General features: G+C 40.0%; 1 protein-coding gene across 1 annotated transcript in view; it reads left to right on the forward strand.

Annotated features, from left to right (window-relative positions):
- Positions 1 to 16,409, forward strand: part of MTA3 (metastasis associated 1 family member 3) — a 154,317-nt gene that overhangs the window by 35,933 nt on the left and 101,975 nt on the right. Inside the window, exon 4 of the mRNA XM_036262258.1 lies at positions 13,353 to 13,479. Within this exon, the coding sequence (XP_036118151.1) occupies positions 13,353 to 13,479 (127 nt within the window). The remainder of the gene's footprint in view (positions 1 to 13,352; positions 13,480 to 16,409) is intronic.

A 16,409-nucleotide genomic window follows, 5' to 3' on the forward strand; every position in this document is an offset into this window, starting at 1 on the left:
AAAATTTCTCCATTTTAATTTCTAATACAGTATTGGTAGATATAAACCATATTTTTTAAAAAGCTCTTTGAGGTCCTTTATAGGATTTAAGACTATGAAGGGGTCCTGAGACTATAAAAAGCTTGACAATAGCTGGTATAGGTGTTCTTCCAGAAAAATGTTTTAAAATTAGTGTTTTATAATTACAATAATGATGTTTTCTTTATTTATTCCTCACCTGAGGATATACTCTTCTATCCATCATCAGATAGAGTGGAAGGGAAGGAGGGAGAGAGGGACAGAGAGAAACATTGATGTGATAGAGCCACATTGACTGGTTGCCTCCCACATGACCCGACCAGGGCCAGGGACACTGTAACCGAGGTACGGGCCCTTGGCCAGAATTGAACCCGCAAACTCATTGGTCCGCGGGCTGACGCTGAGCCAAACTGGCCAGGGCTATAATAATGATTCTTAACTGACACTCAGCTGGCTTGACTCTACCCCAGAGTTTCTATATCAGAATGTTCATCGGTAGGGTCTAGATATCTGTTTAAATTTGTTTTGATTTTAATATGATTTGCCTTTTAAATTAGGAACCATTGTTTTAGGAGATGGGAATGGTTTTCCAAATGTCAAAGAAAATGATATTAAAATTTATTTTTAAAAAGTAATAGCAGCCCTGGCTGGTTAGGCTCAGTGGTTAGAGCGTCAGCCTGTGGTCCAGAGAGACCCGGGTTCGGTTCCCACTAAGGGCATGTACCTCGGTTGCAGTTTGTCCCCATCCCTGGTTGGTCATGCAGGTGGGTGGCAGCCACTCGATGTGTCCCTTTTACATCTATGTCCCCCCCCCCCCGTCTGAACAAAAAATGGAAAAATGTCCTCAGGTGAGGATTAAAAAAAAAAAAAAAGTAATAGCAGTTTTTTGGCTCAGTGGTTGGAGTATCCGCCCATGGACCAAAGAGTCACAGGTTCGATTCCAGTCAAGGGCATGTACCTCGGTTGTGGTTCATGCCCGGCCCTTGACGGGTTCATGTGGGAGGCAGCCAATCGATGTGTCTCTCTCACATTGATGTTTCACATTCTCTCTTTTCCTTCTATTCTATCTGAAGATATTTGAAAAAATATCCTCAGGTGAGGATTGAAAAGAAAAAATAATAGCAGTTTTTTTCTCCAGCACTGTTTGTGACTGTGCTAAGCAATTTATATATGAAAGAGGAATTATGTACACATTTTTTTTTTTTTTTATGTACACATTTTTAAAATTAATTAATTTATTATCCTCACCCGAGGACATTTTTGCATTTATCTTCAGACAGAGCGGGAGGGAGAAAGGGAGGGAGAAGGAGAGGGAGAGAGAGAAACATCGATGTGAGAGAGACACATTGAGTGGTTGCCACCTACATGACCCCAACCAGGACCAGGGACAAACTGCAGCCGAGGTACATGCCCTTAGTGGGAACCGAACCCGGGACTCTGGTCCGCAGGCCAATGCTCTAACCACTGAGCAAAACCAGCCAGGGCTGTTATTTATTTTTTTTATGTACATATTTTATAGATGCAGAAACAGATTTACCCAAGGTCACATGACTAGGCATGTGTGCTCCTAGACTTTGAGTTCAAGTGTGACTCTGAAGCCTAGTCTCCCATTCACACTGTGTTAGATCTTGAAAGAATTGCCTAAAGCACCAGAATGAAATGTGAAAAGTAGTAACAGTAACTTAAAAAAAAATTTTTTTTTTCTTTATTGATTTTTAGAGAGAGAGGAAGGGAGAAGGAGAGAGAGATAGAAACATCAACGAGAGAGAACATCAATTGGCTGCCTCTTGCATGCCCCCCATTGGGGATCAGGCCCACAAGCTGGGGATGTGCCCTGACCGGGAATCAAACCGATGACCTCTTAGTGCATGGATCAACACTCAACCATTGAACCACATGGGCTGGGCTCAAACAGTAACTTCTTGATGGTTACTTTGTGCAGTGTTTTATGCCATAACTTTGTGAGTGTGTCCTTGCAGCCACTGACTTGAGCATTAGCTGATAATTCTTACCTAGTCTACTGTGAACATTTCTTGAGGGTCCATCTCTTTTACCTCACAAGTACAACAGCATGGATACAAAGGTGAATGACCCATCTTTGTTCTCAAGGGACTCGGAGTCAGACGAGTCAGTGCAAGGCATTTTGTGACAAGTACCTTAAGCTTGTGTGGATGCTGTTTTGTGCAAAGAAGAGTGCCTTCCTCCTGCCGGAGACTGACACAGTCTCATGGATCAGGCACGGAAATCTCAGAGGCTTCTTTCAGTTTTACATTTGATCTCCTTACTACTGTTAACTTTTCATCTGTTCAGATCTTCTCCCTATTTATGTTAAACATTTCTTTATGGGAACAGTCGACTCTTAGTTGTTTTCTGTTTTTGATCTCCCAAGATGGGCCACTTTTCTGTTCTCCCATTTTTTAAATCTTTGAAACAAAAATTTGTTTATATATTTAGTAATATGTAAATTTATTTGTATGTAGTTTAGAAACTGATTAATGTTATACAGAATGCCAGTTGAAATTTATATTTTGTCTGGTGATCGAAAGAGATGAAGAGAAGGGAGATACAGCCAAAGAAATGATTATCAACTATGGTGGTTGTCTCCATTAAAGAAGAAAACAATTTAATGTGAATTAGAGTTTATTGACAAAAGAAGTGTTTTCTTTCCTTTGGGTCCTTTCCACTTTTTGTTTTGAAGTATTTTTAGGAAGCGGAAAAGAGAATAATGTATTGCTAATTATGAACCTACCAGCCAGCTTTGTCTCTCTTAATATTTTGACCTATTTGCTTCAGATTCTTATAATGCTGTGTGTCTCTCTCCCCAACTCCATTCTCTTCCTAGTTTCCCCACGGGTAAATTGTTGTCTTACCTTTGTCATGTGTTTTTTTTTTATTAATATTTTTATATTTTTGCTACATATGTGTCTATTTCTATAGAGCACTGTTTTTACATTTAAAAAGTGTTCCTGTACATATGTGTGCTTCCACAGATTGCTTTTTGCTTAATATCAAGTTTTGAGATCTATCCATGGTAGTGTGTGGATTCACATTCATTTTAAGCCTACTAAATAGAATTCCATTACATGACTATACAGTAGTACCCCCTTATCCACAGTTTCTCTTTTCACAGTTTCAGTTACCCGCTGTCAACCATGGTCTGTAAATATTAAATAGAAAATTCCAGAAATAAACAGTTAATAAATTTAAAATTGCACACAGTTCTGAGTAGCATGATGAAATCTCGCACTGTCCTGCTCCATCCCGCGTAGGATGTGAATCATCCCTTTGTCTAGTGTATCCACGCTGCGTATGCCACCTGCCCATTAGTCACTTAGCAGCTGTCTTGTTTATCAGATTCAAATAACCCTTGAATGCCATGTTCACATAACTTTTATTACAGTATATTGTTATAATTGCTCTATTTTATAATTAGTTATTTTTTATAATATCTTACTGTGCCTGATTTATAAATTAAACTTTATCATAGGTATGTATGTACAGGAAAAGAAACCTAGTATATATAGAATTTGGTACTATCTGCGGCTTTAGACATCCACTGGGGCCTTGGAACATATCTCCCATGGATAAGTGGGGACTGCTGTACTGAAATGTATCCATTCTTCTTTAGACTTTGCATTTCATTTGCCCTCCCAATCCTCATTTCCAGATTTAGCTTTTTTTCTTTGAATCATATATCATGTAATTCATCCCTTTAAAAAAAGGTATACAATTTGTGGTTCTTAGTACATTCACAGATTTGTGCAACCATAACAATTCTTTACTTCCAGGGCATTTTCATCACTCTAAAAAGAAACCCATACCCATTAGCAGTCACTCCTCCATTTCTCCCTCTATCCACCCTCTGACAACAATTAGTCTACTTCCTATCTCTGTAGATTTGCCTATTCTGGACTGTTCATATAAATGGAATCATGTAATATGTAGTCCTTTGTAACTTTCACTTTCATAATGTTTTCTTTAGTATATCTCAAGGTTCATCCATGTTACAGCATACGTTAACACTTCATTCCTTTTTATGGCTTCATAATATCCCATTGTATGGATGTACTACACTTGTTTATCCATTTTTTTCAGTCAGACTTTTGGGTTGTTTCTACTTTTTGGCTATTTTGAATAATGCTGCTATGAACATTCATGTAAAAGTTTTTGTGTTGACATATGCTTCACTTCTTTTGGATATATACCTAGGAATGGAATTGCTTGGTCATATAGGAACTGTATGTAACTGCTCAACTCTTTTACAGTGCAGCTACACCATTTTACATCCCCACAAATAATGTACAGAGATGTCAATTTCTCTATTTTGCAAAAACTTATCTTTTTTATTATAGTCATTCTAGTTGGTATGAAATATCTCATAGTTTTGATTTGTATTTCCCTAGTAATTAATGACGTTGAACATTTTTTCATGTCCTTATTGGCCATTGCACATCTTGGAGAAATGTCTATTCTCATCCTTTGCCTGTTATTTCATTGAGTTATCTTTTTATTCTTCAGTTATAAGAATTCTCTGTATATCCTGGATACTAGACTCTTATCAGATACATAATTTAAAAATATTTTCTCTCATTCTGTGTCTTTTTGCTTTCTTTTTTTTTTTTTTTTTTTTAATCCTCACCCGAGGATATTTTTCCATTTTTTGTACAGATAGAGTGGGAGGGAGAGAGAGGAAGGGAGAGAGAGAGAGAAACATCGACGTGAAGGGACACATCGAGTGGCTGCCACCCGCACGACCAACCAGGGCCGGGGACAAACAGCAACCGAAGTACGTGCCCTTAGCGGGAACCGAACCCGGGTCTCTCCGGACCGCAGGCCACGCTCTAACCGCTGAGCCAAACTGGCCAGGGCTCTTTTTGCTTTCTTGATGGTATTCTTTAAGCACAAATATTTTAATATTAATTCCAATTTATCAATTTTTTCTTTGGTTTATGCTTTAGGGTGCCACAGTGAAGAAACCATTACCTAGTCTAAGGTCATGAAGATTTATACCGGTATTTTATTGTAAGAGTTTTTTTTTTTAATCACCCAAGGACATTTTTTCATTTTTTTTTTTTTTTTTTCTTTATTGATTTTATTTATTTATTTATTTTTTATCCTCACCCGAGGACATTTTTCGATATTTTGTTCAGATAGAGTGGGAGGGAGAGAGAGAGAGAGAAACATCGACGTGAAAGCGACACATCGAGTGGTTGCTACCCACACGACCCAACCAGGGCTGGGGACAAACTGCAACCAAGGTACGTGCCCTTAGCGGGAACCGAACCTGGGTCTCTCCGGACCGCAGGCCGACGCTCTAACCGTTGAGCCAAACCGGCCAGGGCACATTTTTTCATTTTTTGCTCAGATAGGGTGAGGAGGGAGAGAGAGAGAGAGAAACATCGACGTGAAAGGGACACATAGAGTGGTTTCCACCTGCACGACCCAACCAGGGCCGGGGACAAACTGCAACCAAGGTATGTGCCCTTAGTGGGAACTGAACCCGGGTCTCTCTGGACCGCAGGCCATCGCTCTACCGCTGAGCCAAACCGGCCAGGGCTATTGTAAGAGTTTTATAGTTTTAGCTCTTACATTCAGGTCTTTCATTCAGTTTGAATTAATTTTTGTATATGGTGTGAGGATCCAACTTCATCTTCTGCATATGAATATCCAGCTTTTTTCAGCACCATTTTTGTAGAAAACACTATTCACTTCCCCAGTGAATTGTCTTGGCACCCTTGTCCAAAATTAACCATAAATGTATGGACTTATTTCTGGACTCGGTCCTATTCCATTGATCTATATGTCTAGTATACCAATACCACATGGTCCTAGTTGTTGTAACTTTGAAATCTGGAATTGTGAGTCCTTTTAAATTTGTTGTTGTTGTTTTTTTCTAAGTTATTTTGGCTATTTTTTGTTGCTTACATGTTCATAGGAATTTTAGGATTACTTTGTCAGATTTTGTAAAAAAAAAAAGGCCGTTGGAATTTTGGTAGTGATTGTATTGATTCTGTAGGTCAATTTCGGCAGTATTGCCATCTTAACAATATTAAGTCTTCCCAATCTGTGAACATACTCTTTCCATTAATTAGGGTCTTCTTTAATTTCTTTTAATGATATTTTATAGTTTTTAATATATAGAATTTGTCTTTTGTCAAAGTTATTCCTAGGTATTTTTTCCTTTTGATGCTATTGTAAATGAAATTAAATTTTTAGTTTTAGTTTTGGATTGTTCATTGCTAGTGATAGAAGTATAATCGATTTTTGTTTATTGATCATTTGTCTCTATATTGGCAAACTTTTTTCTTTTTTCTTAATTCAGATAGTTTCCTGAAATCTCAATTGTCATACAAATTCTCCTAATTTTATTCAACGTGCTTATTCCTTTTTTGAGGCCCCCTCCCGCCCCCAACAGGCAGGCTTGAGTTGCATTAGTACTAAGCTATTTTCAGTCCAATAATATGCCTTCAAACATTTGGGTACTTGTTAAATGCATCTGTAAACAAATTGTTAACCACCTGCTTATGTGTATGGTCTGTACCAGCTAATATATTATCACTGTAGGCTGATATTTCATTAAAATAGAGACCTAGGAAGCTTGAGAATAACCTGTGGAAAATTATCCTCCTGCCAGCACCCTGTCTCCATCCTGATCTGTTCTGAAAAACACCCAGTTTCAAGTCAAGTACCTACTCTTTCTTGCCTGTGTTCTGTCCCTCGTTGTTCTGTTACCTACACTGATTAGTCGCTTACTCTGGTCTTATACATGTGACATACCCAACCTCTAAAGCTTTGCCTGAATCCCTAATTGTGACCTGCTGCCGAGACTGATCTCCCATATCTCCTGACTGATGCTTTGGTGTTCTGGTACTCAGCTAGTTTAATTTCTTCTCTGACCCCGCTTCTTGGACATCATTTGTGCTAGCCTTATCCCATCCTCTCTCTAATTACCTGCAAGTGTAATTAGCCTAAGTGAGTTTTTTTGCTATGCTTTCTTTCTTATCCTGCAGTCTAAAACTTTGCAATTTGTGGAGCCTTGCTGGATCACGCATTATATGGCACATACAGTATTAAGAAGAGTGATATTTGTATTGCCCCTTAAAACTTCATATAATCCCTTTGTACAGTTTTCTTCTGTACGTTGGCTCCCCTCCTTGCCCCATTGCCTTCTTGCTAGTGAACTATGTGTACTGAAACTTTCCAACTGTAAGGAAACTACATTAAATAATTTGGTATTAGTCTCTTCTGTCACTGTGTATAGTATGGGACTTCTATATATATATGGGACTTCAGATACTTTTAGAAGGTATTTGATAGTGCATCAAGCTTGGTAAAATGATTTTAGAACATTATAATATATTGCCATGTGTGTAATTTTATTTTTAAAAGAATAGTTTATTGATTTTTTAGAGAGAGGAAGGGAAAGAGAGAGAGAAACATCGATGTGAGAGCACAACATTGATTGAGCCTGAAACCCCTGGCATGTGCCCTTGACTGGGAATCAACCTGGCAACTTCCTGGTGCACAGGATGACCAACTGAGCCATTCTGGCCAGGGCCATGTATGTTTTTTGATGATGATAGCTATATTTAGTTTTTAAACAATTTTCATTGTCTACATGCTAGTTTTTGCCATTGTCGCTGTTAAATGTTTTTTAGGATGTTAATGACATGAGAGACATTACTGTTTAGAAGCCAATTCAGATTTATAGAAATATTTCAATGAAATTTGACTACTAAATTTTTAAAAATGGGTTTCAGGTACTCTTGTGGTGATCTCTGTCTTTGGTTGAGTTGGACGTCAGAAATTTTAGTGCTTTTCACTCTGTACCAAGAGGATGTATAAGAAATTAAAAGTTGCTGCTGTTACCATTATTTGTAAAGCTTGTTGCTGTTTTAACTCCATAGGGTACATATTAGAATTCATTTAGCTGTGTTTTACAGAATAATAATTTATCAAATCTTAATTGGGTAAAGAGTATAATTTTGTGTGTGATCTTTGCTGGTACTAATAGTGCCAGTGCAGCATTAACTTCATTGATCTCTGTTGGTGAAATGTTATTAGACTTGCAAGTAAATGGCTCTTTCATCGATGTATTTTTCTTTGAGTAGTTCATTAATAAGAATATTCTAAGAATTTTAAATCACTTTATTCTTTTTTTGAGCTAGGTGAGTCTTTCTAAATCAGTTTTCAGGTTCATTTTTCCATTCAGAGCTTTCAAAATTTGGAAGTGGAAAAGATCTGACACTTAGCCCATTCATTACTCTCACACAATTCAAAAGGACTGCCACAACTAGGGAATTGATTATATGTGATAAAAATTTTATTGTGGCCCTGGCCAGTTTGGCTCAGCGATAGAGCATCGGCCTGTGGTCCAGCGAGACCCGGGTTCGGTTCCCGCTAAGGGCATGTACCTTGGTTGCAGTTTGTCCCCGGGCCTGGTTTGGTCGTGCGGGTGGCAACCACTCGATATGTCCCTTTCACGTCGATGTTTCTCTCTCTCTCTCTCTCTCTCCCTCTCTCTCTCTCTCTCCCAACTCTATCTGAACAAAAAATGGAAAAATGTCCTCGGGTGAGGATATAAAAAAAAAAATTTATTGTGGTCCACGGTCTATAAATAAGGACTTCTAAGAATTGTGAGGAACAGAAATGTGTTGTGTGGGTGTTGCCAATCAGTATTCCCAAATTAAGGTCTTAGAAGCCTGAACGTCTTCCACTCTGACCTTCAGTGCTCCTGCTGTTCCCATAGTCCCACATGTTGGGTCTAGATAAGGTTGCAGAGGATCTGTGAGCCCCTAAGAGATACTGTATTTAAAAGAATTTTGTTTTTATTTAATTTTTTAATCCTCACCTGAGGATATTTTTCTATTTATCTGTAGATAGAGTGGGAGGGAGGGAGAGAGAGAGAGAGAAACATTGATGTGCCCAGCCAGTATGGCTCAGTGGTTGAACATTGACCCATGCACCAAGAGGTCGCCAGTTCGATTTCCAGTCAGGGCATATGCCCAGGTTGTGGGCTCAATCCCCAGTGGGGGACATGCAGGAGGCGGCCAGTCAATGTTCTCTCTCATTCATGTTTCTGTCTCTCTCTCCTTCTCCCTTCCTCTCTCTCTAAAAATCAATAAAGAAAAAAAATTAAAAACAAAAACAAAAAATACTGACGTGAGGACAGATCGACTGCCTCCCGCGTGACCCTGACCAGGGCCGGGGATGAACCTACAGCACAGGTACGAGGCATTGGCCCAATCGAACCTGTGACTCATTGGTCCTCGGGCCGATGCTCTAAACACTGAGCCAAACTGGCCAGGTCTGTTGTCTTTTATTTTTAAATCCTCACCCAAAGGATATGCTTTCATTGATTTTTAAAGAGAGAGGAAGGGAGGGTGAGGAAGGGAAAGAGAGAGGGAGAGAGAGAGAGAGAGAGAGAGAGAGAGAGACAGTGACAGAGACAGAGACATTGATTGGTTACCTCCTGTATGGGCCCCATCTGGGAACCAAAACTGCAACCCAGGTATGTGCCCTGACTGGGAATAGAACCTGAAATTCTTCTATGCATGGGTCGATGTTCCAACCAACTGAGCCACACCAGCCAGGGCTGATTATTCTTTTTTTTTTGGTATGTGCCCCTAGCGAGAACCGAACCTGGGACACTCTGGTCTGCAGGCCAACGCTCCAACAGCTGAGCCAAACTGAGCAGGGCCGATTATTGTTTTTAGAGAGTATTCTTTTTGTTACTGTGTCGTAGATAGACTTCAGCCTTTCCTCTTGTATTTTTTAGCTTTTGTCCCACTCTTCTTTCTCTCAACTCTTGGTATCTTTAAAAAAAAAAGTTTTTATTGCCTGGCCTGTGTGGCTGAGTGGTTGAGTGTTTTCCCATGTACCAAGAGGTCACCGGTTGGATTCCCAGTCAGGGCACATGCCCAGGTTGTGGGCCCAATCCCTAGTGGGGGTCATGCAGCAGACGGCCAGTCAGTGTTCTCTCTCATTGATGTTTCTATCTCTCTCTCCCTCTCTCTCTAAAATCAATAAAGAAAAATATGTTTGTATTGCTCTTTAGAGAGAGGGGATGGGGGGGGAGAGAGAGATATGTGCTTGTTGTTCTACTTATTTATGTATCCTTTGGTTGATTCTTTTATTTTTTATTTTAACATTTAAAAAAAATTTTTTTTTTCAAATCTTTATTGTTGGATGTAAAATGTATTACAGATGTTCCACATTTTCCCCCCATTGACCCCCTCCTCCCCACTCCCGCCCCCCTCCCACCTTTTCCCAAACTATTGTCTGTGTCCATTGGTTATGCATATAAGTTCTTTGGTTTATTTCTTCCCACCCCCCCAACCCCTTTCCCTTTGAGGTTTGTCAGTCTAGCAATGAATTTGTGCTTCTTAATCCCTTCACCTTTTTCACCCATTCCCCCAACCCCCTTCCCATCTGGCAACCAACAAAATGTTCTCTGTATCTATGAGAATGTTTCTGTTCTTCCTGTTCATTTTGTTTGTAGATTCCATTGTCGATAGATATGTATTCATTGCCATTTTGTTTGTTCATACATTTTATCTTTTTCTTCAAAAAGACCCTTCATCATTTCATATAATAATGGTTTGGTGGTGGTGAATTCCTTTAACTTTTTCTTGTCTGGGAAAGTTTTTATATGTCCATCGATTCTAAATGACAGCTTTGCAGGAGAGAGTAATCTTGGTTGTAGGTTCTTGCTTTTTATCACTCTGAATATTTCTTGCCACTCCCTTCTGGCCTGCAGGCCTGCAAAGTTTCTTTTGAGAAATCAGCTGACAGCCTAATGGGAACTCCCTTGTAGGTAACTAGCTGCCTTTCTCTTGCTGCTTTTAAGATTCTCTCTTTGTGTTGAACCTTTTGCATTTTGATGATGATGTGTCTTGGTGTGGGCCTCTTGGGGTTCATTTTGTTTGGGACTCTCTGTGCTTCCTGGACTTGTATGTCTGTTTCCTTCACCAAGTTAGGAAAGTTTTCTGCCATTATTGTTTCAAACAGGTTTTCGATTTCTTGTTCTCTCTCTTCTCCTTCTGGCACCCCCAAGATGCGAATGTTGGCACACTTGAAGTTGTCCCAGAGGCTCCTTACACTATCCTCATTTTTTTGGATTCTTTTTTCTTTGCTGTTCTGATTGGGGATTTTTTGCTTCCTTATATTCCAAATTGATGGTTTGCTCCTTGGATTTACATACTCTATTATTGAAGCTGTGTAAATTATTCTTTATTTCAGTTAATGCGTCCTTCAACTCTAACTGTGTATCCATGATTTCTAACTGGTCCTTTTTATGCTCTTGATGCCCTCACTAAGTTCACTGAGGCCCTCACTAAGTTCATTGAGCATCCTTATAAGCAGTATTTTGAACTCAGTATCTGTTAGGTTGCTTATCTCCCTTTCGCTTAGTTCTTTTATTGGGGTTTTGTTCTGTTCTTTCATTTGGGATCTGTTTCTTTGTCTCCTCATTTTGGCTGCCTCCCTGTGTTTGTTTCTGTGTATTACTTAATGAGAGGTATGGGGCTCGCTGAGACCCGATGCTGCTCGTTTGAAAGAATTTAGGAAAAACCTGAAGCAGGATCCAAGACTGGCCAATCCTGTGGTTAAGCAAGTGGCAACAGCTTGGGTGGGCTTGAAAGTTGGGTGGGGGGGCGGGGCCTCAGGGAGTCAGCAGGGCGGGGCTACCAGTGTGAGCCAGGTTGCTGGAGTCCCAGATATGGAGACTGTCTGCCGCCCCCAGGAAGGGCTCACCAAAGGAACAAAGGCTTCTTACAGCACGTTTGTCCCCGAGGAAGCCCCCTCTCCAGCCCTCGCTCCAGTGCCAAACAGCTCAGTTCTTCCCTGTATGTCTCTGGTGCCCCTTGAGCTGCCTCCACTCCAAGATTAGAGGGAGAGAGTCCGATAAGTCCGTGTGCGGGCCCTTTAGGGAGCTGCCTGGGGCTCCAGCCGCTTCAGCTTCCCTGAGCCTCAGTTCCCGCTGGTTTTTCCAGCCAGAAGTTATGGGGATTCTCTTCCTGGCACTGGAACCCTGAGCGGGGCACCTGGTGTGGGATGGGGACCCCTCAGTCCTCAGGAAGGACCTTCCCAGCCGCGGGAGCCTCCTGATTTTTATCTGCCACACTTGGGTGTGGGACCAGCCCGTCGCGCCGCCACCGCCACCCCTCGCGCGGCTGGCCCTCCTACCAGTCTGGATGTAGCTGCTTTTTTTTAATTCCGTAGTTGTAGGACTTCCATTCAGCTTGATTTCAGGCGGTTTTGAATGATGGTTGTTCTGTAGTTTAGTTGTAACTTTGATATGGTTGTGGGAGGACGCGATACCGCATTTACCTACGCCACCATCTTGACCGGAAGTCCTGGTTGATTCTTTTTTTTTTTTCTCTTATCCTCACCCGAGGACATTTTTCCATTTTTTGTTCAGATAGAGCGGGAGGGAGAGAGAGGAAGAGAGAGAGAGAGAGAGAGAAACATGGACGTCAAAGGGACACATCGAGTGGCTGCCACCCGCACGACCAACCAGGGCCGGGGACAAACTGCAACCGAGGTACATGCCCTTAACGGGAACCGAACCCAGGTCTCTCTGTACTGCAGGCCGACGCTCTAACCGCTGAGCCAAACCGGCCAGGGCCTGGTTGATTCTCTTATGTGCCCTGTCCAGGGATCAAACCTGCAACCGTGGCATATTGGGATGATGCTCCATCTGAGCTACTTGACCAGGGCCCATGTGCCATTTTTTATTTATTTATTGCTATTAGAGAGAGAGGGGGAGAGGGAGAGATGAAAGAGGACATTGATTGGTTGCCTCCTGCATGCCCCCATTGGGGATTTGGCCCATAACCTGGGCATGTGCCCGGACAGGGAATTGAAACCTGCAACCTCTTGGGTTGTGTTCAACCACAGAGCCATACCAGCTGGGTAGCATCTGCCATTTTCAAATTGTGGTTCTTTCTCTTCCATGTAACTTAATTTTATGATAGTAATTCAAATGAAATGCTACATATGTAAAATTAACAATTAATATGAAGAAAATATTGAATGAAAGGTTGATTTTTTTCTCTTAATATCTGGATAGAGCCCAGCCAGTGTGGCTCAGTGGTTGAACATCGACCCATGCATCAAGAGGTCCCTGATTCAATTCCCAGTCAGGGTACATGTCTAGGTAGGAGGTTCGATCCCCAGTAGGGGTGCGCAGGAGGTGTATTGATGTTCTTTCTCATTGATGTTTCTATTCCTCTCTCTTTCTCTCTAAATTCAATAATGCAAAATATTTTTTAAAAAATCCAGATAGATAATGTGCTTTGTAATAATGAATTCTTTGAATTTTATTTGTGTAGAAGAAATTGAGGAAGAATCTGAAACTACAATTGAGGCTGACCTGACTGATAAACAGAAACATCAGTTGAAGCATAGAGAACTCTTTTTGTCGCGCCAATATGAATCTCTGCCTGCAACACATATCAGGTAAGAACTTTTTAAGAAGTTGATTTGAAGTACTCAGTAATAATGTGACAATTAAAAAGTAACCCAAACAATGTTCTTTGAAGCATTTTCCAAACTCTGCTTATGATTTTGTTCAAATTAGTTTGCTAGATACTTCATAAAGGAATCTTATCTTGGAAGTTTATGGTGTGTATTAGTTTATTAAAGCCCCAAGAATGTTCTGCAGTAAAGTAACCATTTAGCTTTATTTGAATCTGGACTTTTCCAATTTATTTGGGTATGTATTAGCATCCTTTAGAAAAGTGTCCAGCAGACACCATTTTGGAAAATGCTGGTCTTCTCTAGAGTCCTAGAACATTATAGAGTCATTGGAATCCAAGAACTAGGACTTAAGGTTCCCAGGTAGGTGACTCTTGATCTTCTAGGGTATATGGTCTTTTAGTTTTCTTTTGAGGACCTCTGAGCTGAAAACTTTATATTTTTTAAAACTTTCTTGCATCTGCTTTGTGCATTAATAGGTTGCAAAAGTGATAAAATTCAGTCTTGATTTGTAGTTTTAGAAGATGTGAAGGAATGATGGTGGTCTTATATGATTGGCTGATAGTGGTAGCATTTAAGCATAAACACAGTAAAACTGTTTCTCATTGTAGTATGTAATGGGTGCATCTTGGAGGTATTACAAAATGTTTGACCTCAGAAGACAATTACTGACCCTCAGGGTCAGGAAAACTTAAGAAGGAGTTGGCATTTACTCAGCCTTTGAGAGACTATGGGGCATGTTTCAGGTAGAGGAAACAGGTGAATATAGGTGTGTGCTGGGAGCAGGGTGTGCAGGGTGATGGGTATGAGGAAATGTAGTGTTTTTGTCTCTTTAGGTTAAAAAAATTCCTTTAGCTCTTATTCACAATCTTTATTTCTTTAAAAAAATTTTTTTATTAATTTTATTTTTTAGAGAGAGAGGAAGGGAGAGAGAGAGAAACTTAAAGCTGCTACCTCCAGCATGCCCTTTGCTGGGGATCGAGCTCAAAATCCGGGCATGTGCCCGGACTGGGAATCAAACCAGCAACCTTTTGGTGCATGGGATGACACCTAACCCACTGGGCCACACTGGCTAGAACACAATCTTTATTTCTTTTATTCCGCTCTCTACCAGTCATGGTTCTCTGGAAAACTATTAATATATGGAAATAAAATATATTAATTGCTTGTTTCAGTAATTGCCCTCTCCTCTTTAGCCCCCAATGTCAGTATTGAATTTAAATCTTCCTTTTTGGCATCAGACAGGTGTGGAGAGCCCCTAAAGCTCTGATTTGGTCCTTGTACATCACACACACACCCACACCCCTGTACCTCAACTCCAAGAACCTTTGTGCATACTTCTCTTTTCAAAGTAGCAGAGAGATCTTCTAAGGCAGGAAATGTATGACAAAGGTACTGTAATTCTATTTTCTCCAAGTCTTTTAAGAAATATCTTGACACTCCCCTCCCAACCAATATAATAAATTAACACTATATTATTGCTTTATTCAGTTTTTTTTACGGGACACTATGTTTAGATTGGCTACAGTTAGTATATTCTGTAATAATTAGGTCCTTTGCTGAAAAAGATAATCAGGCTAGGTAAGTTTGCTACTGTCATTGTACGGGCCAGTAGGGGCATTTCAGGAATTAGGAGAGTAAGTGAATTTTTGTTCAAAGAGATAGAACATGAAAGCATTTAATAATTGTCTTAAAGATGTATGTAACTAATAAATGCTAAAGAGCCATATTAATTTATTATTTAATTGGAAGAAACTGAAATATAAAGATTCATTTTAAGCTTAAGAAGTTATGTGGCCAGTTATAAGAATCTTGCCAGAACAAGAATCTGACAAATGGTTTTTAAAATGTATTCAAAACACATAAGTATATTTTTAATTTACCCTTCTGATAGCTTGGAGTCTGTTTACAAGTAATGTTGGTTTCCTTTGACAGATTGCTTGGAATGGAAAAACTGGTGATGTGTTTTTCATCTTTCATAAGAATTGAGAGAGTATATTGAAATATAATTATCAAGATACCCCTGTGTTGAACATAGAAATCACATAGTATACATGATCAGTCACTGCTGAACACATTACCTATTTTAGATTAGGTAGTTTACTAAGTGCTTGGTAAGTAAGACAAGGTCCTTAGTTTGTAAACTTAAGATTACCAGGTGGCCATTCTTTTGAATTATGATGAGGAGACACGGACATCTGAGGCTTTTTTTTTCCTTCTCCAGGTTGAAAAGAACATTATCTTATCTGTGGTTTGCATCTTTAAGCAACTGAATGGGGTTAGGTACAGTCTCTGGCCAGAGCATGGAGTTGTGCTAAGCAGCCCTCATGCTGGTGTAGAACAAGGGATGTTAGAGTGATCTTGATATTTTGTCTTTTTCTGCTACAACAGGAGGGAATTACTGAAGCCCCATTGTTTTTTGGCAGCAAAGGGGTAATTTGGTGAATACTGGCTTTTTATTCTCTGGGATATTATCACGTGTCCAGAATTTTCTTGTGCCATATGGAACACAGGAGAAAACCTGACTGAGGCATCCTGAGGTTCTTTGTAGTTTGTGAGCTATTATACTGGTTGCTATGAGCTTCTCAGAGTGACACGGGGAAGCCACTCTTTGTTCCTTCTGATTCCCAGATTCTACCAGGAGAGAGTGATCTGGACAGTTCTGGGTAAGGTTAGTGATTCACCTGTTGTTTGTGAGGTAGATTGAGCTTGAGCAGTGAGAATGCTTTTGGAAATATATATATTTTTAAACAAAGGGCAGAGGCAGCATGCTTCACACACAGTGCCTTAGGTCATTAATGATAGATAATATGCCGCATACACTATTTATAAAGCACTATAAAATTGATTGTTATGCATACTTCTAGACCCGTTATAAGTAAATATAATACTGTATTCAGTCTTATAGATAG

Source organism: Molossus molossus, unplaced genomic scaffold (genome assembly GCF_014108415.1).
Source record: "Molossus molossus isolate mMolMol1 unplaced genomic scaffold, mMolMol1.p scaffold_m16_p_15, whole genome shotgun sequence".
Classification (NCBI taxonomy): Eukaryota; Metazoa; Chordata; class Mammalia; order Chiroptera; family Molossidae; genus Molossus; species Molossus molossus.